This window comes from Myiozetetes cayanensis, unplaced genomic scaffold, assembly GCF_022539395.1.
Source record: "Myiozetetes cayanensis isolate MyiCay16 unplaced genomic scaffold, myiCay2020 scf13, whole genome shotgun sequence".
NCBI classification, from domain to species: domain Eukaryota; kingdom Metazoa; phylum Chordata; class Aves; order Passeriformes; family Tyrannidae; genus Myiozetetes; species Myiozetetes cayanensis.
In genome coordinates this window covers 18,736,240-18,761,456 of record NW_026086937.1, presented here as the reverse complement: position 1 = coordinate 18,761,456, position 25,217 = coordinate 18,736,240, and the positions used below count along the sequence as shown (strand labels likewise).

General features: G+C 38.6%; 1 protein-coding gene and 1 long non-coding RNA gene across 5 annotated transcripts in view; one reads left to right on the top strand and one right to left on the bottom strand.

Annotated features, from left to right (window-relative positions):
* The first annotated feature begins 1,401 nt into the window (after positions 1–1,401).
* On the top strand, positions 1,402–25,217 carry ECT2 (epithelial cell transforming 2). 4 transcript variants are annotated; one of them, XM_050308083.1, is made up of 24 exons: positions 1,402–1,541; positions 2,531–2,610; positions 2,712–2,804; positions 3,669–3,851; positions 4,384–4,473; positions 5,035–5,142; positions 6,234–6,307; positions 6,432–6,562; positions 6,710–6,825; positions 7,017–7,079; positions 7,458–7,680; positions 8,514–8,650; positions 9,283–9,402; positions 11,090–11,158; positions 12,103–12,213; positions 13,165–13,261; positions 13,986–14,067; positions 15,002–15,080; positions 15,269–15,388; positions 16,726–16,864; positions 17,460–17,614; positions 19,521–19,628; positions 20,242–20,388; positions 23,714–25,217. In XM_050308083.1, exons 1-24 carry the CDS (start codon positions 1,412–1,414, stop codon positions 23,801–23,803), a joined length of 2,745 nt encoding a protein of 914 aa, XP_050164040.1. In that variant the 5' UTR covers positions 1,402–1,411; the 3' UTR covers positions 23,804–25,217. The 4 variants fall into 4 exon arrangements, with proteins under 4 accessions (XP_050164040.1, XP_050164042.1, XP_050164041.1 ...); XM_050308085.1 differs by lacking the exon at positions 23,714–25,217 and adding an exon at positions 22,058–22,720; XM_050308084.1 differs by lacking the exon at positions 2,712–2,804.
* The window catches only part of LOC126636175 (uncharacterized), a 52,066-nt gene continuing 34,269 nt past the window's right edge, over positions 7,421–25,217 (bottom strand). Inside the window, exon 3 of the long non-coding RNA XR_007627927.1 lies at positions 7,421–7,885. This is a non-coding gene — a long non-coding RNA (uncharacterized LOC126636175). The remainder of the gene's footprint in view (positions 7,886–25,217) is intronic.

Sequence of the window (25,217 nt, the reverse complement as noted above, 5' to 3'; positions counted from 1 at the left end):
GTTCTGAGGTAAACAAGGTGGGTGACTGGGACTTAATGAAGGAAACTTAATTCCGTGGAGCCTGCACAGCTGTGTGTGACCTGGAAATTGAAGCTAAGATGGCAAGTTTGGTAACTGACTTTGTCTAGAATTATGATAGATTGGTAGTGTTGACTTACTACTCATCATTGTATTAGGAACTTACTGATGTGTTATGAAGACATGAACCCTTTCCAAGAGTCCTAAATGTGATCTCCTACACTCTAGAAGATAAACTCTTTGCTGTATTGCCATTATGCCAAAATGCCCATTGTGATTTTTTTTTGGGCCTTCTGACTTACTTTGCTGTGTAATGGAATGGTCATTACACAACTTGAAAAATAGCATGTGCTGTTCTCCAGGGGTTTTCCTACCTGGAGAGTCCTCTTTCAGCCAGTGCTTTAATGTAGCATTTGGGTGGTTGCTGTGTTGCAACTTCAATTAAAGTGCTACAAAGGGTTATTGTGCGACAGCAGTTCAGCTGCAGTTGCTGGTTTGGGTAACTTGTGATATCACTGTGCAAATACTGGAATCTAGGTGTGTGATGAATCACAGGAAATGCAGCCTGTTGGCTTCACGTGCCACAGAAAATGTGCTGTGCGTTGGGCAGGGCTCTCAGAACAAACCCTCTGGTGCAAGATTCAGGTGGGTACCTGCACAAGGTGTGAGAGGATTGGGAATTCTGCCTTTTTGATGGGCAGGGAGAGCACAGATACTTTGTGTCTGTGAGAAGCTTCTTTATCTGACAATGGATACTTCTACTGTATTACAGTTAATGTAGAACAATAGACTAGACCATACAGATAGACATATATATGCTTATTAGCTTTGTAGAGACTCTTATGCATTTTTAATTTTTCTGTGAGTAAATAGTGCTGTTTTGCTCTCTGGGTGCTCATTTTTGCCTGCAGTATCTCTGACCAGTTCACCTGAAAAATTAAATTTTATCAAGTTCCTTTGCCTACCCTAATTCTTCTGCTAATGTTTCATTTCAGCAACGTTAATCTTGGTCTCAGCTCTAGCTTACAATAGTTTGTCACTGAAGGGAACAAATGCTTTTGTTTTGCTAATGCTTTGTGGTTAAGCTTTTTTAAATGAGCACCAGTTAGTTAGTGCTTCCCTGCTGCTCAGATCTGCAGCTCTCTGTGCAAATGAATTACAGAACCACTTCTGGTTTGTTGTCGGTCCTTTATCAACCGTGTGGCTCCTGATGCTCTTTCAGAACTTCCCTGTCAGTGTGAGTGGGAGTTCAGTAAGTGTCTGAATGTTTTCTTTTCTGAGGTCACTTCCAGCTGCCCGAGTAACAGGACTCTTACTAATGAGCTTTCTGCAGCTGTAACTCAGTTTAACCCCTCTGCCTTCCAGCTGTTGAAGAGAGAAGCGAGGCATAATCATGGCTGACAGCAGCACGCTGGTGTCCGAGACCGGGAGGAGCCTCTTGGCTGATTCTTCTGTTCTTGATTCAAAAATTATAGAAACCTCCAAAGACAATGCGTTTCCTGGGTCTGTTTTGGATGTTGAAGGTAATGGGGGAAGCTTATTTTAATGATTATTGTGATGATTGATTACTTTGTAGGCGTTTTGTAGTTTGGAAAAACCAAAAGGGATTTGCTGAGCTCCAGAATTGTAGAGGACACAGAAGGGTGTTGATCTGGTATCCTTTCATCAACAAAGGGACTGTCACATTTTTTTAACTCATCTTTTTATAAAACTTTGGGGTTACAGCCCAAACTGAACAAGTCTTCTGGCTGTTGTGCAGAAAGCTGTCAGTTCCATTTGATGCCTCTTCTGTGGAATAAATCATTTCAGGTGACATTCTGACACCAGTGTTTGAAAACTAGAGCTGCTCTGTTGTGTACATGTAGACAGATTAATAGGTATTATGAGGTAGACAGATTAACAATCCCGAGCCTAAAATTAATTCAAAAGCAATTATTGAAATTAATAAACCGACAACAACAGACATTCTTGTTTTCCTGCAGTGTAGTAGCCAAAATTTAGTGGTGCTCCTTTGGTGCAAATGACATGGAGGCAACACTTGTCCCTAATATTTTGAAGGCTTATTAATACATGGAGACAAAGAACAAGAAATCTGATTTCGGTTCTGGTGTTTCTAGTAACTGCTCAGTTTCACCAAGGAAGAAATGAAACTTGTCAACCAGGAACACAGAAGAGATACCAGCTATCTGTTTTCCAGCAGGTGTTGGTATCTAATTCTGCTGGAAGCATTAACTCAATAATTTTTTTGGGTTTGACTGTAAGGTAACTGGATGTTGATTACAGGATGTTATTTTACCTCATACTAGAAAGTTTAGGCTCTAAACCAATGGTGTGCCTTAATTAAAGGACAGACTTCTTGAGGTAACACTTATTTTCAGGCTTGTTCCTGATAAAGAAGGTATCTTAACAGGATGCTGGCTGCCTGTATTCTTCTATACGTTATTGCTTGATTTGGAATTAACATGGATTTTTCTGTTAAACACAAATATTATCCTTGTTTCTCTATAAACAGAAGAAATGCCTCAAATAGAAACAAGAGTGGTTTTGGTTCAGGAAGCAGGGAAACGTGAGGAGCTTCTGAAAGCCTTGGAGGTATGTGGGTCTGAGATAAAACAGTTGGTGGAATGACATGTTATGCCTTTAGACTTCTGGTAACCAGTTTGCTTCTGTACTAAAGTTCTCCTCTTCCACAGAGCATTAAGATAATGGAAGTACCTGTTATAAAGATAAAGAAAACTAGTCCTGATAAATCAGAAGAAAAATTAATAAAAAGTATTATCCATATGGTATGTCATGCAATTAAGCACATGTAATTGCATGCAGCATGTTCACTGGGACTGAAATGTGCACACACTTTAATTTGGATTAATTGAGCACAATGGTGACAATATATGCTAATGTTTCTCACGGTGTCACAGCACTTTTTTTTTACAAACACTTTCTTAAATATGGAGATAATACCTGCACCTCTTACCTAGTGGTGTTTTTTAACAGGGGAGTAGAACTATCCATGGAGACCTCCAACTGCATGCTCGTATTCAGCCAGCACATAAGTTTTTGCTATGAACTGACTTTGTAATGTCAATTGACTTCTTTTTCAATTGAAAGCTGCATTTAAACTGAAGTATGAGAAATGCTTCTCCATCTCTTGATGTGAAAAACATTTTAAAAAATTTAACTAAGGACTGAAATTGGAATGGACTGAATTTTTAGACCCCTTAAAATACCAAGTAGTGAACAAAATCTATTTCTATTCTTCAGATGTTCTGCAGTGCTGAGGTTGCTGTTGTAAATTGGATGCTGACAGTCTGAAATGTCATTTATCCTTTGAGCTTAGGGATTTTTTTTCTATCTGGCTATTTCCAATCCTATATTATCAATGTGAACTGATACACAAACTACTAAAGCAACAGGAATTGCTTTAAGACATTCAGTCTTAAAGCATTCAGCAGTTCATAGCTATTCTTATGCTGGAGATATTCTTATGCATAGATATTCTTATACATTCAGCTTTCACAAATCCTGAGTCTGCCTCTGAAATCTGAATCATACATTTTTCTAATGATCCGAAGTAAAAATCAGTTGAATTTTGACACTAATGCAAGTGCATTGCCTGAATAATGCCTTCCCTTTCATCCCTGTCCATTAAGGAAATTAAAGTGCCCTACATAAAGATAGACACAATAGAAGAGCTTGGAGATTCTGATTCTCCAGAGTTTGAGACTGTCTTCGTTGTATCAGACTTCCAAGATTCCATCTTTCCCAACCTCTGCAAAGCCGACTGCCGTGTCATCGGACCGCCAGTCGTACTGCACTGTGCACAGAAGGGAGAGGTATGTGCTGGCTGGTGAAATCAGCTGAGTTCTAAATATTAAGTGTTCACAATAAAATCTCTCTTTTCCAATCAATCATAAACATTCCTAGCAAGAGAATTTCAAGAACAAACAAGTTTCTAGTACTGTGTTAGAATATTGCATGTAATGAGTAAGTGCTGGCAGACAGCAGTAAGGCTGCAACTACTGCAGCAGTTGTGGGAGTTGTTGACTACCAGTTGCTATTAGGAAAGGCAGCATACAGGTGATTCTCCAGCAGACACTTTATATTATATATATTTCCAAAAGCTGTCACGTAGAACAGATGGACTGGGGAGGAAATAAAAGGGTGGAATGCTACTTGTGGAACTTGGGGATGCTCTAGTTGCTTTATCAGAACACTGACAGGCCTGCAGCTGAGGTATAACTGAATACTTGAACTAGTGTCTGGTGCATTTCTAATGCTAGAAATAGCAGTACTGTATTAAAGGTGATGTGAAAACTTTATTGGGAGCAGTATCCTGTTGACTAATAAACTTACTTTTTATTTTAGCCTTTACCATTCTCCTGTCGTCCACTGTACTGTGCGAGTATGTTGAACTTGGTACTGTGCTTTACAGGATTCAGAAAGAAAGAAGAATTAGTAAGACTTTTTTTTTTTTTTTTTTGATTGGTAAAGCTATATATCAAGTTTCTTTTCAAGATACTCTCCTGTTCTATCACCCATAGGGTTTAACCCTGACTTGAGATGGTAGGGAGGAGAAATATGGCTCCATGTCTTTGTCTGGGGTAAAGAAAATCCCAAAACAGAAGCCTATGCTCAGTGTTAGGGTTAGCTAAATTTGATCAAGAATTGACTAAATCAATGAGAAAAACATGCTTCAAATCTATTATGTGTGAAAAGGTGAAGGCATTGTGTGGGATGATCCTGAGAGTACTGGTGACTTGGACAGTCTTCATACACTACAAATACAAACTACAAAGCAAGGCTGTATTAAATGTTGAAATAAAAAGAAATGTTTATAGCTCTTTTGACATATCAGCTATATCTTCTCCTGCAGATGTGAACAAGTTGTTTTAAGAACAGATCAGAGTATTTGTATTCCTAGACATTTAATGTAACCTTCTGTAGCTTGCTTTGTAAACTGCTCTTTATACTGCTCTCACTCTTCAAAATGTACTGAAAATTTTTCATCTTTTTCAGGTTAAGCTGGTGACCTTGGTTCATCACATGGGTGGAATTATCCGAAGGGACTTCAGCTCAAAAGTTACTCACCTGGTGGCGAACTCAACACACGGAGACAAATTCAGAGTATGTAAGCTTGAGTTCATGGGAACTTTTGGAATTTGGCTATCGTAGACTAAGTTCATTAATTATACTTCAGCTCAAAAGCTGCTGTTTTTTCCTGTACTAACAGCAATAACTTGTAATGGTGAGTTGATCTCCATCTGGTGTTGAGCTCTGGCATATTTTTCTCTCTGTTGGAGATCTAAATAACATAAATTGCCTGAATGCACAGGTTTGGAAATAGACAAGTATAGTAAATTACAAGATTCAAAATGCTTAAGTATTGATGTTACCAGTACTTTTAAGACATCGAGGAACAAGTGTTTATGTATCAACGTGCCTGTTTTTTTGTCTGTCCAAACAATAAATTTCGAGGTAACTTGCAATAAACTTAGTACTAAACTTCTTTTAAAAATGATTTTTGACATCACAGATAAGGAATCAAATCTTCTTTTATGTATAAATAGACACAAGTGTGCTTTTTCTGATATGAAAAGGGACTTCAGGACATGTATGTTTGGTTTAGAAGTAAATAAATTTTAATAGGTTTTTACAGTGTTTATGCCTCTTGCCTCTCCCTTGTTTGAAATGTTAGTAGGCTGTTGCTTTTTTCTAGTTTCTTTTTAAACTTCCAGTTGGAAGAGAAGTCCTACTTTCTGTTCAAACACTCTTTTCTACCAACCCAGAGGGGAAAAAAGTGTGAAAACTCTACAATCTCTCAAGCAGTCATGACAGTTACCTTTGGAAGAGTCACTTTCTCTTTGGTACAACAGGCTGGGATTTTTGTCTTCATACAAAGTATCAAAAGCAAAAAAGAGATCTCATATTCCACTGGAACAGAGATTTGATTTTGTGTTTTTGTGAGTGATGAAGGATATCAGACTAACAAAATGGTGCACTTCTGAGTAAGTGTCAAAAGAGCTATTGATCTGATCTCTTACTGAATTCATACATTCTAACTGAGGAGTTGCAGTTGGATATGACTCTTGAAGGAGTGTATTCACTTTTTGTACTATCTGTCTTGAAAAGTAAAAGGAAGGTTACAAATTTTTCTTGACATGGGAAAGATTTAAAAGGAAATATTTGGTTCAACTTGTGCTTTTCCTGTTTTGTAGATTGCTGTAAGCCTTGGTGTTCCTATCATGAAAACTGAGTGGATTTATAAGGCCTGGGAGAAAAGAAATGAAACGTAGGTGTTTCTTTTCCTTCAGCCTTCACCTTGCATCCTGTTCACCTGCAGTGTGTGAGCTTCTGCTTAAACAGTGACATAGCACTGATTTAGTGACTTTTTTTGTGCATCCTTTTTCTTTCAGTGATTTCTGTGCAGCTGATGATGACTTTAGAAATCAGTTCAAGGTTCCTCCCTTCCAGGATTGCATGCTAAGTTTCCTGGGATTCTCTGATGATGAGAAAGCTAACATGGAAGAAATGACAGAAATGCAAGGTTGTTGTTTATGAAAATTGACCTGTGTGAAGAATGGGGTGGAGTTCTTGATAATGATAGGTGCCACAGAACTATCAAGTGAGATACTAACTTCTAACTATAACATTTCTGCTCTTGCTAACTTACCTTTCTTTTTTTTTTATCTAGGAGGACATTATTTACCTGTTGGTGATGAAAGGTGTACGCACTTAGTGGTTGAAGAAAGTACAGTAAAAGATCTTCCATTTGAGCCTTTACAAAAACTTTATGTTGTAAAGCAAGAGGTTAGTGCTGGAAATTCTCAAAAGAATCCTGCTGTGTAGTACTTTGTGTGATAAATACAGACATGTGGCTTATTCTGAAAAAATCTCTCTCTTGTACTGACTGTGTTACTATTATATACTATTTTGAATATTTTAAACTTTGGGTGAAGCTCTGTAATGTGTTCTTAATGCGTGTTTTCTTTTTCCTTCAGTGGTTTTGGGGAAGCATTCAAATGGATGCCAGAGCTGGAGAATCCATGTATTTATTTGAGAAGGTGTGTTGAACTCTCTTCCACAATGCACAGCATGTGTTTGGTGGTAAAATTAGCATGCACAGTAGTATGTGTGGGGCCAGAGATCACATGTCTTAATGCACCATTTAAGTTCCAGATAATCCATTTTAAACTTTATACCCAGAATGCTAATTTGGGAAAAATTTCTTTCTGCTTCCCAAAGGTGGGAAGTCAAACAAGATCTCGCTGTGGTTTTGAGTATAGAAGAGGGAGGGGAAGGCTTTACCCATTTTCCATCAACTTCTCCTAAGGAGTTTCTTTTTGTGTTGTGTGCTGATCTCTGCAATTAACTTGTCTTTGCACTGCGTTGAACTGGACACAGTGAATAAAAGCACTAAACTGAGTTTTCTCTTACTGCAGTCAGAGAGTCCTGACTTCAAGAAGTCCGTGTCTCTGCTTTCCCTGAACACTCCAAACAGCAACCGCAAAAGGCGCCGTTTGAAGGAGACTCTTGCACAACTGACCAGGGAAACAGACGTGTCCCCCTTCCCTCCCCGCAAACGCCCCTCAGCTGAGCACTCGCTCTCCATTGGGTCCTTGCTGGATATTTCCAACACTCCGGAGTCGGGTGCTACCAATGGAGGTAGAGCTAAAAACTTCCGTTCAGACACAGAATGTTTAGGAGCTCTTGCATACAAGCAGAAATGGTAGTGCAAGGGAAGTCTTACGGGTTTTGCTACGGATTTGCTCAGTAATTCCGGGCTTTTGCCTTCTCGAAGTGTGCAGAAAGAATTGGAGTGAAGAGTTCAGACAGAGGCCTCTTGTCATCACAGCGAGCACATTCATATCTGAAGGAAAAGGTATAGACTTGATAAATAGGAAGTACAGTCCAATGTTATTCCAAAATGCTTCAAATGCTCTGCTGGAAGTCTGTGTAGCAAATAAGCAACATAGTCAACTGTAAATAATCTAAAATACTCTCTAGTAGGCTACTTGGAGCAAGGAGGGCAAAGATTCTTTTCTAAAGGAACTAAGGGGAAAATTCCTGCAGAGCCCATTCCTAGGTCTTTGAAATGTTCTGTTGAGGTAACACTATTTGTGCCAGCAAACTGTCATGTCTAAAACTTCCCAGGAATGTAAGTCATCAACTGATAATGGGGCAAAGTCATTGACCTGACCATAAATGGCTTATTAGTTTCAGTCTACTTTCGAAGAATAATCTATTACTGTTGTTGTATAATAAAGCTGTAATAATAAAAAAAAAAACCAAACAAACAAACAAAAACATTTTCTAGAAAGAGTCCTGATAACTATAGAATAATCCACAAAATAGCCTTTAAAAAACCCAAACTTATCTTCACTTAAAAGTTCTGAAGTGGTTTCTTATCTTTTGAGGCTGAGCTTTTTTTAGGGACTCTATTGTAATAAAGCTCTGTTTTTTTGTTGTTTTTTTTTTTGGAAATATCTCTTCATCAGAAACACCAAAATCCTGTGCAAGGCCTTCCAAAAACTCAACTCCTCTTCCACTAAAGCAGTCTGCAAGATGGCAGGTTGCAAAGGAATTGTATCAGACAGAAAGTAACTACGTTGATATTCTAACAACAATCATTCAGGTAAGTGTTTACATCAATTAGTGTTTTCAACCTGTGATCTCTAGGTTTTTGGAAGAGGGGGCTTGGATGCATCAAAGATTCATAGAAAAATGGCAGTGTAAACAGTCTCATGTAATTTTTCAGACAAAAAAATGTTTAGTGTCTGTTAATAATAAGAGCTGGAAAATACAATTTCTAATCTGGCATCTGCAGTGGAATTGCAATTTGTATGGAAATTGCAAGCATTGGGAAAACAGTATCTTCACTGCACAGATATTTTAGATATTAGTGAGTAGAGAGAGATGGCAGGGGAGAAAATTTTTTTTTTAAAATTATTTCAAGAAGAGTAGAATAGCAAACAGCTTACAGGAAGAGCTTAATTTCTTGAAAGTTTATTTCCATTGCAGCTGATTATCTGCTTAAAGAATGAGCCAAGATGTATGTGAATAGAAAAGGAGATGAAAGGGGCTTATGCTATAGCAATGTATCTTAAAACCACTCCTCCATAACCCACTCTGGCTAAGTGGGGGCATCTCAAGCTTGTGACTGCAGGAAGTTTTGATGTGGAAGGAAAACACTGTTGCTTTTATAACTTTCTAACACAGTGTTTGGCAATTGGGAGGGCATTAATATTTTTTCTTTTAATTCATCAGTTATTTCAAGTTCCGTTGGAGAAGGAAGGACAACTTGGAGGACCAATCCTTGCACAGGAAGAGATTAAGACCATATTTGGCAGCATTCCAGATATTCTTGATGTGCACACTAAAATCAAGGCAAGCTGCAACTTTTCCCCTGTGGGAGAAGCTTTCACAGAGACTTTTAATCTTTTCTGCACATTTCCAGTTGCATCTGCTGGACAGGTGTAGATTCTACCTGGTGTTACATACTATTCAACCTATGGAGATTATGTGCAAATCCAAAGTATTCTTTAAGATTTAATGCTTAATTAAAGATATCTGAGGTCTGATATTATGTAACTAATACATTCACGAGCTGGCTTCTCCTCTCCCCGTTTCAATGCCTTTTTCTGTAGGAGGTTTTCTGTATCTGATGCAAAACTGGTCAAAAGGGCCAGTGGTATGAAATTGTAGTCTGACTTAAAAGTGCTCATACACCTTTCTATTAAAGCTGTAGGCAAGGACTCTCGGAAGGATAGCTAAATCTAGGGAATTAAAAAGGAAAAAAAAAAAAAACCCCAACAAAAGCAACAAAACAAAAATTTGACTTTAGGTATGATAGTATAAGAGACTTCTATTATTTGGTAGGAAATCCTAATCCCTCCTTAAATGGCTTTGAGCCAGTTGTCAGAAACTACCAGCCCATTAAACTGTCTTGCACTTCAATCTCTGAAAGAGTTGACCTGGTGGTACTGAGGCCTAACAAGAGCTGATTAGAATTCCCTATAAGATTGTTTTCTTGAGAGTTTCTTTATAGTTGGATTTGGATTATAAGTGCTCTCTGAAGCCATCTCTGGGTCCCACAATAGACTATGATGCAAATCTTCCTAAAATATGGATCCATAAAATCTCTTTCAAATAGTGGCATATGTCTGTTCCTGACTGCATATCACAGTAGGCTTTTAAAATAGAGAGACTTGCAGACTGCCTGCAACTCAGTGGTTTGTTTGTGGGGTTTTTTTGATTGCTTTTTTTCCAACTGCTGGGATCCAGTCTGGTTAATCACACTGGTATTGATGTGTGCCCACTGAGACTGAGATGAAAGTAGAACATGTGTGTCCATGTGCCAGGTGGGATTCACCTGCAGCATGCACTGTAGGGAGAGTTGCTTAAACGTAGTTGTGCTTTCCTTCATCCTTGGTGTCGTAAAGATAGGAGCAGCAACAAACCAATATTAATGATGAATCCTTTTCACTTAAGTTGAATCCTGAACCTTCAGCTGTGTCCTCCTGTCCCTATTATTAACTGACAGTGAATAAGCTTGATCCTTATCAAGCTGATACAGGCTTAGCAGCTTGGTCTCACTTTCCTTGACACCCTGGTATAGCAAGTGAGGAGACTGATGCTAGTTCTATTTCAATCCTATCTCATGGACTTAAAAGTCCTAGATTAGTTGTGCACTCTTAGTTAGAACTGGGTCAACTGTGTTCTGTGTATCCTTTTTCAATATTCCTTTGGGATGTGTTCTGTTGTGTGTTGGATGCAGCAGTGTCATCTTGTTGCAGAGCTGGCTTATGCTGATACACTGCCAGGCTCTACCTGCATTGATTTAGAAATGTATGTTCAGTAAAACTCAAGATCCTTGTTTTCAGCCCTCAGTGGACTGGAAGGGCTGAATGCGAAGTTGTACAACTTTTAGAATTGTCTGTTTTGTCAACATGAAAACTCGCCTAATTATATGTGTTTGGCAAAACACTGATCCTGTTCATCAGCTTTATGCAGTTCATGCTCAGCTTGTTTTCTCTCCCCCCACCCCCCCTCCTCATTCCTGCATGTATTCTAGGAAGACCTGGAAGATCTTATGATAAATTGGACCGAAAGCAAAAGCATTGGTGATATCATTCTTAAATATGTAAGTTCCTGTTTCTTTTTTTTTATACTTAGAACTATTATCTTGCCTTACAAACAGTCCACGTGTAGGAGCCAGCAAACACAAGCAAAGCACTACTGAGAAAAAAGTCCAACTTGTGTCATTGTATTTTTTGTTTAGACTTTTCAGTTGAGTCAGATGATATACTGAAACTTGACCTGGATTGTATGTGTCTGTCCACTGGTATGAGCAAACTACAAGTAGCTACAGTTCAAGAACTATAATTTGCAACACTACAGGCATGAGTTTTACTCAGAAATTAAAAGGCACTTCCTGTACCCTTAGCTATCTTCTGCCTCTGATCAATAGTAAAGAACTAGGAAAATAACATTTCACAGAAACTTCTCATCTTCTTCCTTCAAGACTTGAAATGTGCAAGTGGATAAGGACTCCTTGTTTTCCCATGTACAGAATGCATAGAACAGGAAAGCTAGGTGTGGGACTGCCGTGCATTTGAACATAAATATTCTGCTAGGTGTCTTGTGCTTTTGCTGACCGGATGATTTTGAGTTAAATTGTGCTTGTCATTCACAAGTTTTCAGTCTAAGGTATAGCTTCTGGTGGTTTGGTGATTGCAGTAACTGGAGAAAATACCTGTCTGAAACTTCCACAATTCTCACCAAAAGCCTCTTGCTAGGTGAGAATCTGCTTTCCAATTGAGCTGCTCAGCAGGATCTAAGATTGTCACATGTGTGCTTGATGCTTGTGAGAACAGGCTGCATTTAATCAGCAGCACTGAATCTTGGGCATCTGGCATGCAGAAATGTCTCAACTTGTTCTGTGAGCACGCATGGGTTTACAACACATTTTTTATTATTCTTTATTGAAATGTGCCTTTGAGCAGCTTTGTATGGCTCAGGGCATATGAACATATGTACAATGCTGCATAATATGTAAAGCAGAGCCCTAACAGTTGTTTCTTTCAGTCAAAAGACTTGTTGAAAACATACCCTCCATTTGTGAATTTCTTTGAAATGAGCAAAGAGACTATTACAAGATGTGAGAAGCAGAAGCCAAGGTTTCATGCCTTTCTGAAGGTAAGTGTCTGCAGAACCAAGTCTATGCATAGAACATGGGGACCAGTACCATGTACTGCTTAATGCAGTAGCTGGAAGAATGTGAAATTTTGAAAGCTTGGAGGAATATGAACGTGACACAGAAATAGGAAGGATTTGAACTTCAATCTCTCAAACCCCTCATAAAATTCTGTCATAAGAGGTCTGAATTCCTCCTCTGTTAAACAGCTTTCAAGGTAGTTTGATTATATGCATTTGTTGCTGGAAAAAGTTCCTCCCTGTACATGCCTTCTCTTTTCTGTAAAGATGACTAGAGCTGCTGCTTTCATGGGTTCTCTCTGTGTTTGCAAGACTTGTATTTCTGAAGTAGCTTTTAACTTGCTTTGGGCAGCTGTGAAGCTCCAGGGAGGTAGAACCTCTCAACATTCTTGTGACTAATGAATAGGAGCCCAGCAGAGGAGATCTAACAGGAAGATGATCTTCAAAGAAAGATGCTAGAGCTCTTCAGTTATGTGTGTACAGTTGATTAATAGTGCAGGGTAGATTTAACTCCTGTATCCAAAAGTCTCTCAATCAAGTAATCAAACTGACAGGTTTCAGCCTGTGTTTTCCGAGGGACTAGGAATTGCATCCCAAGTACTGACATCTAAAAGAGGGGGAACGAATAAGAGAAGAGGCTGTCCCCTGTCCCACCCCACATTAGCAACTGAAACAAGGACTAAGGGGTTCATATGGACACTTCAAAACTAGACATTCTGAGAACTTAAGCCACTGACTAGTTTTGAATATAACGTGTTTTTTAACATTATCTGTTAATGACTATTTGTGGTAAACAATTCTCAAATTTGTACAGCAATGCTAATTTCAAGGAAGGCAGTGTTTCTCCTGAGTTGTGCTTTTCTTGTGTGTGTCTGTAAGAATAATAATTAAAAAAGGAAATAATTCCTACCTTCTGCCTATTCTTTTCCCCAGATAAATCAAGCTAAACCTGAGTGTGGCCGCCAAAGTCTAGCTGAACTCCTTATCCGTCCTGTTCAAAGGCTGCCCAGTGTTGCTTTACTACTAAATGGTAATCTAGTGATGTAATTTTTATTAATTTGTCTGTGAAGGTGTTAAAACCAAGATAATGTCTACTTTTTGTCATTATGAGCAACTGCTTTTCTCATATAAAACAAGTGTGATTATATGAGTTAACTGTGCTTGCTGGCAGTCAATGAGACCCACTGCTGCAGAAAGCATTCTTATGACTAAATTTCATTTCTTCATATATTTGTGTGATATATTGATACAGGTACAGGAAGAGTTTGCACTGACAACAATTCTCTCTCTTCAAACAAAAAAATAATTTAGATTCAAATGAAACGAATATAAACTAGAGAGAAATTCATATTGGCAAGGCCTACAGTTTCATGTGTTCTACTTGGTATCAGCCACTTGCTGTAATATTAAGTTAATAAAAAATTATAAAAAAATCCACATCATCACCCTTTGCTTCAGGTAGAAAAAGACTTCTGTGCTGGTCTCTGCACTTCAGCTTGATCTTTTTTTATTTTTAATAGCTTGATGGTTTGTTTTTTGTATTGTATATGGGTTTTTTTCTTAATGAGATGTCAAGACAATTGCTGCTCAGCCTAGTTCCCCACTTCATTGGGGCTATTTGGTCTCCAGGACAGATGTGATTTTCTTCAGTCGTTTTATTTGACTTACAATTTAAACCTGAGTTTTTCATATTTCTTTTCAGACACTTGCAATGTGTGATGAGTTCTTATTTTTAGTTTTTTCTTTAATTGTAGATATTAAGAAACACACAGCAGAAGAGAACCCAGATAAAATAACTCTAGAGAGAGCTATTGAATCATTAAAGGAAGTGATGACGTAAGTTGTGGTTGTTCTGTGAAACACGGTTACGCATTTTGATATCTCTGTTCCTTCTAAATTGCTGTTAATGTTTTGTTGCCATAAGTAACAGTAAGTAAACATAACTGTATGTGTTCTTCAGCCTCCCTTTGACCTCTATTGTTACTTTGGTGTTCTGTGCCAGAACTCTGAAGGAGTCTGATGTTGTTACTCGGCACTTGCACCTGAATCTCTGCTGACTCCGTGCCTCAGAAGGGAGCTGAACCTCCAGAGTCCTCTGTTCTGTTCCAACTCCTCTTTCTCTCTGTTCCCTCCAGAATGGAAGAGATGTGTTTTGTCTTTACATCTTAGTTCTCTGCATATATCCACTGAAAGGACACATTATTGGTGGGAGATTCAACTTCTCCTCTGTTCCTGTATTAGCTCTTCTTGGCACTGTTCCATGAGTTAATTTAGATTAAGTTATTTAGATTAAGTCTCACCTCTTTTGAAATGCAGTGTACATCTCCAGCAGTGAGACCTCCTGTATTAACTGGGTAAATGTCCAATTTTAACTACAACTTTTAAATTGCAATCATTCTTACATCTTCTGCTTGGTGAACCTGCAGTCCTGTTTTGGGGGATAAAATGCAGGCTGCAAAGAACTGCATTGTATCAGTCTCTAGTTCAAATCTTACAGGACATGGGTGGGGAATTCTATACTAACTGGATGGTCAGCTGCTGGTAACATCACAAGAACAGTGTTGTAGGTCTGAAGTTTCCTCTGTGCTTACATGTGGTATTTGGGCAAGTGGGGCTGATTTTGGTTTGGTGTTTCTTTTTTTTTTTTTCAGTGCTGCTGTATAAACTCTATCTCTGAATGTTTAGCTTTGTTATGTTTGTATGTCTTAAATGCAGTACATTCACTTACTGTTGCTTGATATTGAAGATAAATATAATATGCTTTCCTTAGGCATATTAATGAAGACAAAAGAAAAACAGAGGCACAAAGGCAGTTCTTTGACGTTGTTTATGAAGTTGATGGATGCCCGGTAAGTAACTCCTCTGAAGCTGCAAACCCGTGAAACGACCGTGCACTTCTTCGCTCCCTTTGCGAAAGTGTGTGAGGTTGCAATGCAGTGGTGCTGGTTTAAACAGATTTCCAGTGCTAAGCTGTAAGCAAGCACTAATCCAGCCCTTGAACTAAGTGCTTAATGAGATTTTTCCTTGTGTCACTTAGGCCAATCTCTTGTCCTCTCACCGAAGCTTAGTTCAGCGTTTGGAAACCGTAGCACTTGGTGATGACCTCTGTGACAGGGGAGAACAGGTCACACTCTTTCTGTTCAATGACTGCCTAGAGGTAAGATGATTATATAAGTACATCTCATGAACTGAGTTATAAAAGGCTTGACACTACACATGGATATAAACAAGTAAAATTTAAGAACCCTTGAAGTAGAAGTCACAGATTGCTGATAGTTTAACATGTTCCTTTCCATTAGCTATTGTATAAGCCAACACAAATAGATAGTCATGTCTGAATGGTCGAAAGGTGTTAATGTAGCCTTTAATGGCTTGCAACCAGAGCAAAAATACAAAAGCAGCTTAATATGTGAAGAAATCAATGTTTATCTGAACAGGAGTTTGAGTAGTACCAAGGGATGCAAAAGTGCTGGAGTCCTTGGCTCAGAAGATTATTTTGTCTTTTTAAAGTTTAGTCATATTTAATGGAAGTAATGGACCTCTGGCATAGATCTGTCTGTGCTTGGGCTACCAAAAAAAAATCCAGATATTAAATGCCTTAGACTGAAAATCCTACTCTTCTAGTAGGAAGAACTAGAGGGAAAAGTAACCTAATTGGGTTTTGGAGACTTACGTGGAGAAACTCGAAGTCGTAAAGGACACTGTATGAAAGTTCTTGTTACTGTCTACAGCAGAACATTGTCTTCATAGAAGACCAACTCTAAAATAATTCAAAATGAGTGCAAAATTGAATACAAAAGCCTGTTGTAGTGACTAGTGAGTGTAGTGACTTCCTGGGAGTCGAGTCAGCTTCATCACTTTTTGTAAGGGCAGGATAGGAAAATAAAGCCACTTTTAATAAAGCTTCTTTCTCGTCTTGTCTCTTGTACAAGAGACAATCAACTGAAGATGCCTTACTTTAACACACAGGTATCTTGCATGTTGTTTTTTTATGTGACCTAAAAAACTGACCAACCTCCTCTGCAAAGCCCCACTCAATGGCTGCATGCATAAGTAACAGATGTTTCTAGAACATAACACATCACACCTTAAGATGGTTTAAGATGGTTCGTGCATATAGATGTTTTTTCTGCTTAAATCTAGACTTTCTTGTGCTTGATTTCAAAGGGCCCTTATTTGTTATGCAGAGTAGTGTCTCTAGTGCAAAATTATTTCCTCTCTAGATATGTTTTTTTAAAACTTATATTATTTTTCAGCTGGGTGTATTGATGTTAAGTAACAAATATTGCTGGACCACTTGAACTGTAGACAGTGAATAGTGAGATAAGTGAGTTTCTTTAATATTTATGTGGTAAATAGAGTAAAATACTCTTTAGAATATTCTCAGTAGCAAGATTTTCTGTGCCTTCCTGTATAGTAGAAGGTAAAAGAATAGAAAAAGGAAGCAATGCCAAGAGATCTTCCAGCTCTGACTCCTCTTCTATTTGACTGCAGATCGCAAGGAAACGACATAAAGTCATTGGAGTCTTCAAGAGTCCACACGGCCACACAAGGCCTCCTGCATCTCTCAAGCATGTTGTTCTCATGCCCCTCTCCCAGATCAAGAAAGTCCTGGACATCAGAGAGACAGAAGGTCTGTGTGCTTTGAAGTGCTGTGGTAGCTAATGAAAACTGTTTCAGAGTATGAAGGATGAAGCTCAGCTGTTGTGGGATAGAATGCAGGTGTATTTGTTGTATGGTATGTTAGGTATGTGATTTTAGTAAAGCTTGTGCTTGAAGGTCTGTGTGAGCTTGAGGATTCCTTGTACTGGTACCTTTTTGGCTTTTCAAGAATCACTGCAACTGAATTTGGCAGAACTACTAGATGACCTTAGCATAAGCCAACCAAATGACAGTGTGAGTCAAAGAGTTAAACGCTTGACAGCTCTGGATTTACAAAACAGAAACCCAAACTCCAGCCCAGAGCATTAGACTGGCCAGAGACAAGTGCTGTTGGTGTGAAACCAGATTTTCATTTAACTAATATTGATAATGCTCAGGGGGAGCTGTGCTTGGCATCTTAAAAGATAGATCTGTGTAAGTAAAGACAATCATTGCACAAAATCATACTGTCTGTACCTCCAGCTCCTGGCAGATGGAGGGTCAACCCTTCTGCAGGTTCTTTCTTAAATTATATGAAAATTTATTATTCTCTGTCTTAACCCCTTGCTTTTTTCCATAAACTGTAGATTGCCAGAAAGCTTTTGCCTTGGTTGTGCGGCCACCGACGGAACTCAACAACAAGCTGCTCAGTTTCCAGATGACAACTGAAGAGCCTCGCAAGGAGGACTGGCTGAAGACCTTGTGTCGGCACGTGGCCAACACTATTTGCAAAGCAGATGCAGTAAGTGCTCTGGAATCACGTTGCTGACTGGAAATATTTTTCTCTTTTAGACTTTAAGCTCCTGAAGCTAAAGAGTGTCATAGTGGACATGCTTGAGGTGAAGTAGAGCAGAAAACATTAGCATGTCTGCAACTGAGTGGTTAAAAGGTGGATAAAGAAAAGCAACCTGGAAGTTAGTTTCTGCAGGAGCTAATAAGTACTTAAAAATCAAGAATCATACCCTTTCACCATCACAAAATAATTATAGATAATTTAAACTCTGCACTGTAGATGTAATGAGTTGTATTCAGCTTGCTTCTATCACAGCTATGTTTCAATTTAAAATCCCAGCATTATGAATCATTTGGTTTGGTTTAACTGTGAGTTAGGTTGAGTTCTTTGTTCTGCACCTTATCTGTAGTATAAAGAGACATGAAGCATCTCCCTCCTATAGAGAGAAGCCTACAACCTTAAAACAAGGAAATAAAGAAAACAATGAAATAAAGGAGGCACTGGCCTCCTCACATTTTTAGAAGTTCAGTGTGTGGGCTTTTCACAGCCAGAAAACCACTGATTTGAAGAGAAGATCACTGCCAATTAGGGCAAGAGGCTTTCAACTGATGTTTAATTATGTAAAAATCTAGGCATATCAGTCATTTAAATTTGCTGAAAATGTGTGCAGTACACAAAGCTGAAACTACTTGGCTTAAACTAGAAATGGTTTATGTTCTGCACTGTACTCTTAGAGTACAATATTTGGTTGTGATTTTTAAAGACTTGTTACAGGAGAGGTAACTAAGCAATGAAAATAGCATCTGAGTTTTATTTTGTTTGTCTTGTGATCTAGGGACTTAGGAATAAGAGACTTGGCCTTGTGGTTTTCCTTCCTTTTTAGGTACTGAGTAGTAAAAGTACTGATTTTGAAGTGTTAATTTACTTTAATCTGTCTGTTGCCTGTCTTCAGTCTCTTGTGTTGCATCTTAAACTTGGATTTTTAATAGATATTAAACCTTTGTGTAATAAATGTGTCATTCCCCTAGACATTTAGAATCATATGCTGACAAATTGTAACCTATTATGCTGAATGCATTAGTTATACTTTCTGTAACTACTGCTTTGTACTAGCTATATAATACTTTCTTGCTGCTTTCAATGTCAAACTGAGCTTCAATTTAAGTGCTTTTGCCTGGTTTTAAAAAGTTCTGTAGCATCATGTGCGAGTGAGATAACATTGACTTTGCCACCTGGTGGCAGCAAAGGCTTTGACTACTCTTTTTTAGAGCCTGGGAATAACCACGCAGCTGCTGTCTGGGGTCCTTTTGAAATTTTATGTAAACTGTCTTTTCTCAAAATAAAGACATGAAACAGAAAAAAAAAATCACCCCAGCAACCTCCCACTCCCATGTGTGCTTCCCCTGCCCCCCAAGTTTTGTAAGTAGGTACCCAAAGGTTGCTTTGCACGTGCTGGAGTTTAGGAATGAGGCATGAAAAAACCCTCCAAAACTTCTGGCTATTCTGCAACATGTATTGCCCTTAAGCTGAAAGACTTAATGTTTGACAGCTGGAGCTATCAAGATTTCACTTCAGAAGTGTGCTGGATGTGTCAGTGAAACAAAGTGGTGTTTATCTTGGAAGCTCCCTAGGGATGCTCCAGAACTACCACTGCCTTTAATTTGATCAACCCTGCCCTTGGAACTGTATCAGACAAACTAAATGTAAAACTAGTGATGAAGTGGTTTCACAAACTGATTGCACCAGCAGTTTATCTAATGATATGTCTCAAAGACAAGTAGTTGCTGAATTATGTATGAAAAGTTAAATATGGAGGAATATGGCAATTAAAACTTCTAAATCTGTTCTAATGAACTGGAAAATTATATTTTGACAAATGCGGATGTTTGACCCTTAAGACTGTTTTTGTCTTCAGGAAAATCTCATTTACACTGCTGACCCTGACTCGGTTGAAGTAAATACTAAAGATATGGACAGTACTTTAAGCAGAGCATCCAGGGCAATAAAGAAAACATCCAAAAAGGTAAGATACTATAAAACCATTTTAGTCAGAGACTTGTGCTAGTATTCCTGTTTCAGGTGTTTTGTAGTGTTTACAGTAGGGACAGGAGAAACTTAATCTGAACTAAAACTCTTAAGTATAAGCTCCTTAAAGAAAGAAGGTGAAGAGTGTTTAAGGTTTTGAAATATCTGTATATAGTCTTAAGTATTACAGTCATAAGTATTATGTAGTCATTTATGAGTCTGTTGTGGAACTTATTCTGCTTAATACTTCAAATCTTTTAAATAAAATACAAAATTGAGAGCAACTTGAAGGAAAGGGGCCTGACTTTGCAGGACCAAGGGATGTGGGGAAGCCTAGCTGACCAGACCTTCTTTTGACTTCTCTCTGAATCTCTGCCCTGCTCTTCCCCCCGCCATGTTCTCGTATTTGGGCAGAGTGAGAAGAGCAAGGATGATGTGGGGCCTTTCAAAGTCAGGCCATTTGGGTGTGGGTGTTTGGTGGCTGTGATACAGTCACATGAACGTTTGATACACGTCCTGTGGACGGTCAAGATTGGATTAAGTAGCCTCTACGGTAGCAGTCATTACAACCTGCTTTTTGCCAGCCTGTAACTGCTTGTCAAACTCCTCAGGTTACGAGAGCGTTTTCCTTCTCGAAAACACCAAAGCGAGCGCTCCGAAGGGCTCTGATGTCCCACAGCGCCACAGAGGGGAGGAGTCCCAGCTCAGCCAACGAGAATTACATCGGCAGCCGCCTGACGAGCACGTCGTCGTTAGCGGTGAGTGACTTGGCTGCACGGGCCAAACAAATCACCTTTTTAAGATCACAGGTACTAAATGTCTGGTGCTGATCTTCCTGGAACAACTTCAAGATCCACAGTGGGGAAAGAAGTTAATGTTAACTGCATTTGTAAATGTTTTATTTTTAAGAGCTCTTTAATGAGAAGCCTTACGAGCTGAAAAGGCAGAAAACTACTGCATGGATTAGAAACTGGGAGTAGCCATGTATAATTAAGTTGAAAAACCCCACCAATCTCTTTTGCCAGGGATGGAATATGTTTCCTCTCCTGGGGGTGAGAAACTTCCAACCCAGTGTCTTATGTTGGTTTATGCTTTTGATTTTGAATACTGTATAAAATGTGGTGTACGACTTGAATAATATGTTCAACATTTCAATCAAAGTAGTGAGATGACAGACATCTTGTGGGGAAAAAAAAAAACCACACCAAACCCAAACAACTGGGAAGAAAGGGTAGAGAAATACAGATGCCTGCAGTCTGCAAGTTTTAAAAAAGTCAAGGGAATGATATCCTTATATATGTTTAAGAAAACCTGGTAAAATAATATATTACTCTACATACTGCAACTCTTCTGCTATGCCTGGCTGCCTGTTGCAGCTTTCTTCTGCTACATTAAGCCAAACTCAATTTTCCAGTATAATCTAGTAAAGCAGACTAGATGTTGAGGAAGTGTTTTTTTCATCATCTTTGCTTTTATGCTAGTGTTTGAGTAAATCTGATGAGTAAACACCTACTTCGTAGTTTGTAGTATGGAAGGCCAAGAAAGGAAAATCCTGTTCATCTTTCTACTACTGGCTGATATATCACTACCTTAGTATTGAGATAATTCAGTATGTTTGAGTGTCCATTAAATTGTACAACATAAAGATACTGCCCTGCTCCCCCACATGAGAAAATAGGAATTTATAAGGGAGGAAATACCACAGTGGACTCCCTTTCTTTAGAGGAAATAAAAAAATCCACCAGGGGGGCTATAGCCCATTTCTCTGTAGAGAAATTTTCTTCCTTTTATTATGATTATGCCAACAAATGTTTTTGCATTCTAATTGTCTTCATTTTGATACAGCACCATATCTCATTTCTCATGAATTTGCAAGTCATGTACTTTTATCTTTGTGTGTGTCTACCCCAGACAAAAATACTTTTTGGTTTTTTCCCACAAAATCATAGAAACTTACAGTAGTAAAACTATGTTCCTGTTCCAGTTTATTCCCAGAGTTCTTGGGCCTTTGTGGTATTAAGCTGCAGCTTGGCAGCAGGTCATGTGTGGTGGTGGTGGTGTTGTTTTTTGGTTTTTGTTTTGTTTGTTTGTTTTTTTAACCGATCCCACACACCACTGAACTTGCATAAAGCCGTTTTGGTTGAATGATAAGGCTGAGGGGAAAAGAGGTTTGGATTCCAGCCCCTCAAGTTGGAATACCAGTGCAGTTGTTGAGTAAGAAACTAAAACTGCAGGAAACCTGTCTGAGTCCATTAAGAAAGTCAAAGCGGTTATTCAGACATTGTTTTATTTAAATTGAATCCTGGCCTGTGCTTATGTGGAAATATTTTGGTGTAGAAAGAACACTAGAGTAAAAATATCAATAAAGGTTGAATGCTTGTTATTTTTCTTGTTTGGACTAACCCTTGAACCTCTTCCTGATTGTAGATGGCTCGTTCATCTTCTACGTGCAGCCTAAATGGATCTGCCAAATGTGCTGTTCATGTTCATCGCTCCAATTCTGTTGATTGGAGCTCTCAAAATTCCAAGCCTCGACCTGTGCTGTGTCCTGGCTCTCCAAATATTCACCTTTCAAATGCTGCACAAGAAAAAACCTCTTCCAACTTGGAAAGCTTAAATGGCCATGCCTTGGACAGACCATGTCCTATCCCCATTATTACCACCACTTGTGCTGATGCTGGAGATAATAACCAGTATGGTGCTGAAAAATTCTGTACATCAGATCCTGACTGAAGTGAGCAAAAGATCTTGATTCCTCTAAATTAAGAGAGCACGGTACAGTTATAGAACCCTGGAAGCCACATGGTGCTTTAAATGGTGTTGGGCTCTTCTTTGACACATCCTGATGCACAGGGTTGGAGTCAACACTCACACGTGGTGTAGTTCTCTTTTTGGTTCTGGGTGTAAAGTTTATTCTTTCACAAATCCTCTTAAATCTATTTTTTCTGTGGTTTTCTGTGTTTTTCTTAATTTGTCTACAATTGAATTACTGTTTCAGTTGTCCAAGCTGCAGTGTAGTTCATTAGCCAGAGTTCTGAGGACTTTAACTTGGTTGCAGGGAAGTCTTGAGCAGCTCATTTTACCTATGGTAGCAGCCTTATCTATAAAATGGAAAAGATACCTGGTATGAAATACTTGAGAATCTAATAAGAGCTGTTCTATAAAGAGGAGTTTAGGATCTTATTTTCAAATATTCCCTATGAGTGCAAATAGAAGGCATGCCATAAACAGGCATAAAAGACTTGTTCAGAGTGAAGTGGTATATCCTTACCTGCCCCAAATATCCCTGTTTAACAGGTTCCTGAAGCATGCAGGTGCACGAGCTGCCTGACTGCTGTGACCTGTTGATATGCTGAAAAGCTTGGCTGTGCTGTAAAGAGCGACAGAGCATTGCTTGTGAAAGTATCTTGAGGTCTAATGTGAAAAGAATATAAAATCTCAGCTAATCCAAAGAGGTTTACTTTTAGCGCTACATATTGATGTGTTGGTTTCACTGTAATTTTAAGTGTCAGAAGCAGCTTATTCTCCCGGCATCAGGAAAGTCAGCTTTTTGCCTGGTGTGTGCCCATCCAGGCACAGCTAAAGCAAGCTTTGACAAATCTTTGTGATATCTGTTGCCTTCTGCAGCCAAGGAGATGCTGTGTTTAGCATCTCATCTGGGGCTCAGAGCTGATGATAATACAGAAAGTTGTAGGATCTGAGGGGAGCTCTGTTTCTCTAAGAGATTATCATAATGTATCTTGCCTTCAGTTTGGAGGGAGATTATTATTGCAAAAAGATTGATGCAGGATGTATGCTAATACTTAGTTAACAGCTACTCTTCAAAAACATGTTCTTGCATTCCAAATCTCTCAAGGCTGATAACAAGGAAAAAAAAAAACTTTCACAGTTTTTAAAACGTGTTTAACTTTTCTAACTCTAGAAATGCTGAATCGTTAAATTCAAAAGCTGCCGATCTTAAAGGTCTTCTGCACTCTCGTATTCCTCGTGTGATGTATCAAGGCTGAGAAATGACTACTGCACTATTGACACTGGCTAATAAATGATCAGTAACTTTTTTTTTTCTCCTTTCTTCTCCAACAGGGTGTTCCGTCTCCTTCCTTGGTCAGCCTTCCCTCAATCTTTGAAAGGAGGAGTCACACATTAAGCCGGTCAACAACCCACTTGATATGAAGCAGGTTGAAAAGACACTGCTGTGTGGAAGTGACTGACAAGCTGCTGGCTGGTCACTGACCTGTTACTGACATTAATGGTACCTTAGTCATTAGCACTTAGCCATGATTAGCAAAATGTTAGATAACACTAAGTTAATCACAAGGGGCTTTTAGTTGTATTGAAGCAGGTCAGCCAATCAGTGGAATAAGTGACTTGGCCTTCATTTAAACTCAGTGTTCCCTTGCACAAATTTTATTTTCTCACCAACATAACACTTTCTTTCGTGGAAATTGTCCCCTCTTGGCAATAAACTAGTTTGTCAGATCTTGAAATGAAGATGATGATCACATAATTTACTGCTAGTTTGGATGACTCTTATGCTTGCCTAACTTCATCAATTGGCAGAGCACTCTAATGTTTGAATTGTGGATTTCTTAAATGGAGATGCATTATGAAGTACCTGACCTTTCAAGTATGACAGTTAACCTGTTGTACAGCTGCTTATTCCAGATATTTTATAAATGTAGTTGTTTATAATTAAATAGAATTGAGTTCTGTGATTGTGGTCTCCTGCAGCCTCACTGTAACACAGTGGTATGAACAGTAAGTTTAAAGGCCACGAGGAGATTTGACCACCAAAAATGATTAACTGAATTCTTTGAATTGCTTTGAAGTGGAAGTCTGAGGAAAAGAATACACTCCCTTGTAGTAGGTAGGGCTGTTAAAAAACCAAGCCCCACACCATCCCCATAGTTGGTTGATGAATCATTATTTAATGCATGGGATTATTGGTGTGACATTGTAACTTGAGGGTCCAATTCTGGTGTGCCAAATTTCAGGTGTAGTACTCCTAAAGGCTTTTACCTGGCTTTCTCCTGTATTTATGTCTTCCTTCAAAACTGTGTGTTCACCTCTTTCATCTCTGAACAGTTTGTACAATGCAATGCTGTCCCACGAACTATCTAAATATGTATATTTCTGCATTTCATTAACAGTTCAACTGTCGGTATTAGCAGGAGTTCCCAACTTCTGGTAGCTTTTTAACCACCTGTGTTTTGTCTTGTATCTATATGTAACTAGTGATGCTTCTGAATGTGTCAGACTACACTGTTTTTTATATCTTTTTTTGCGAATTTAAGCAATGTAAATAAAACTGTTTAAAGTAACACTGCTTCTGGCTTTGCTAAACAAGCTCTTGTGAAAGTTTACTTTTTTACATGGGAAAAAAAAAACATTGTTGGGCTCCAGCCTACACATCTAATCTGATTATCTATGTAGCTATTCCTAATAAAGTATACCACTTGGCAGGCCTGAATCTTTTTTATTTTGTTTTTCTTAAAATATTCACATTTCTCCCCTGGATATATGTATCTGTGGGCTGGTTTTTTTTGTCCTTATCCACTCAAAATAAGCACCTGAGCTAAATATGCAC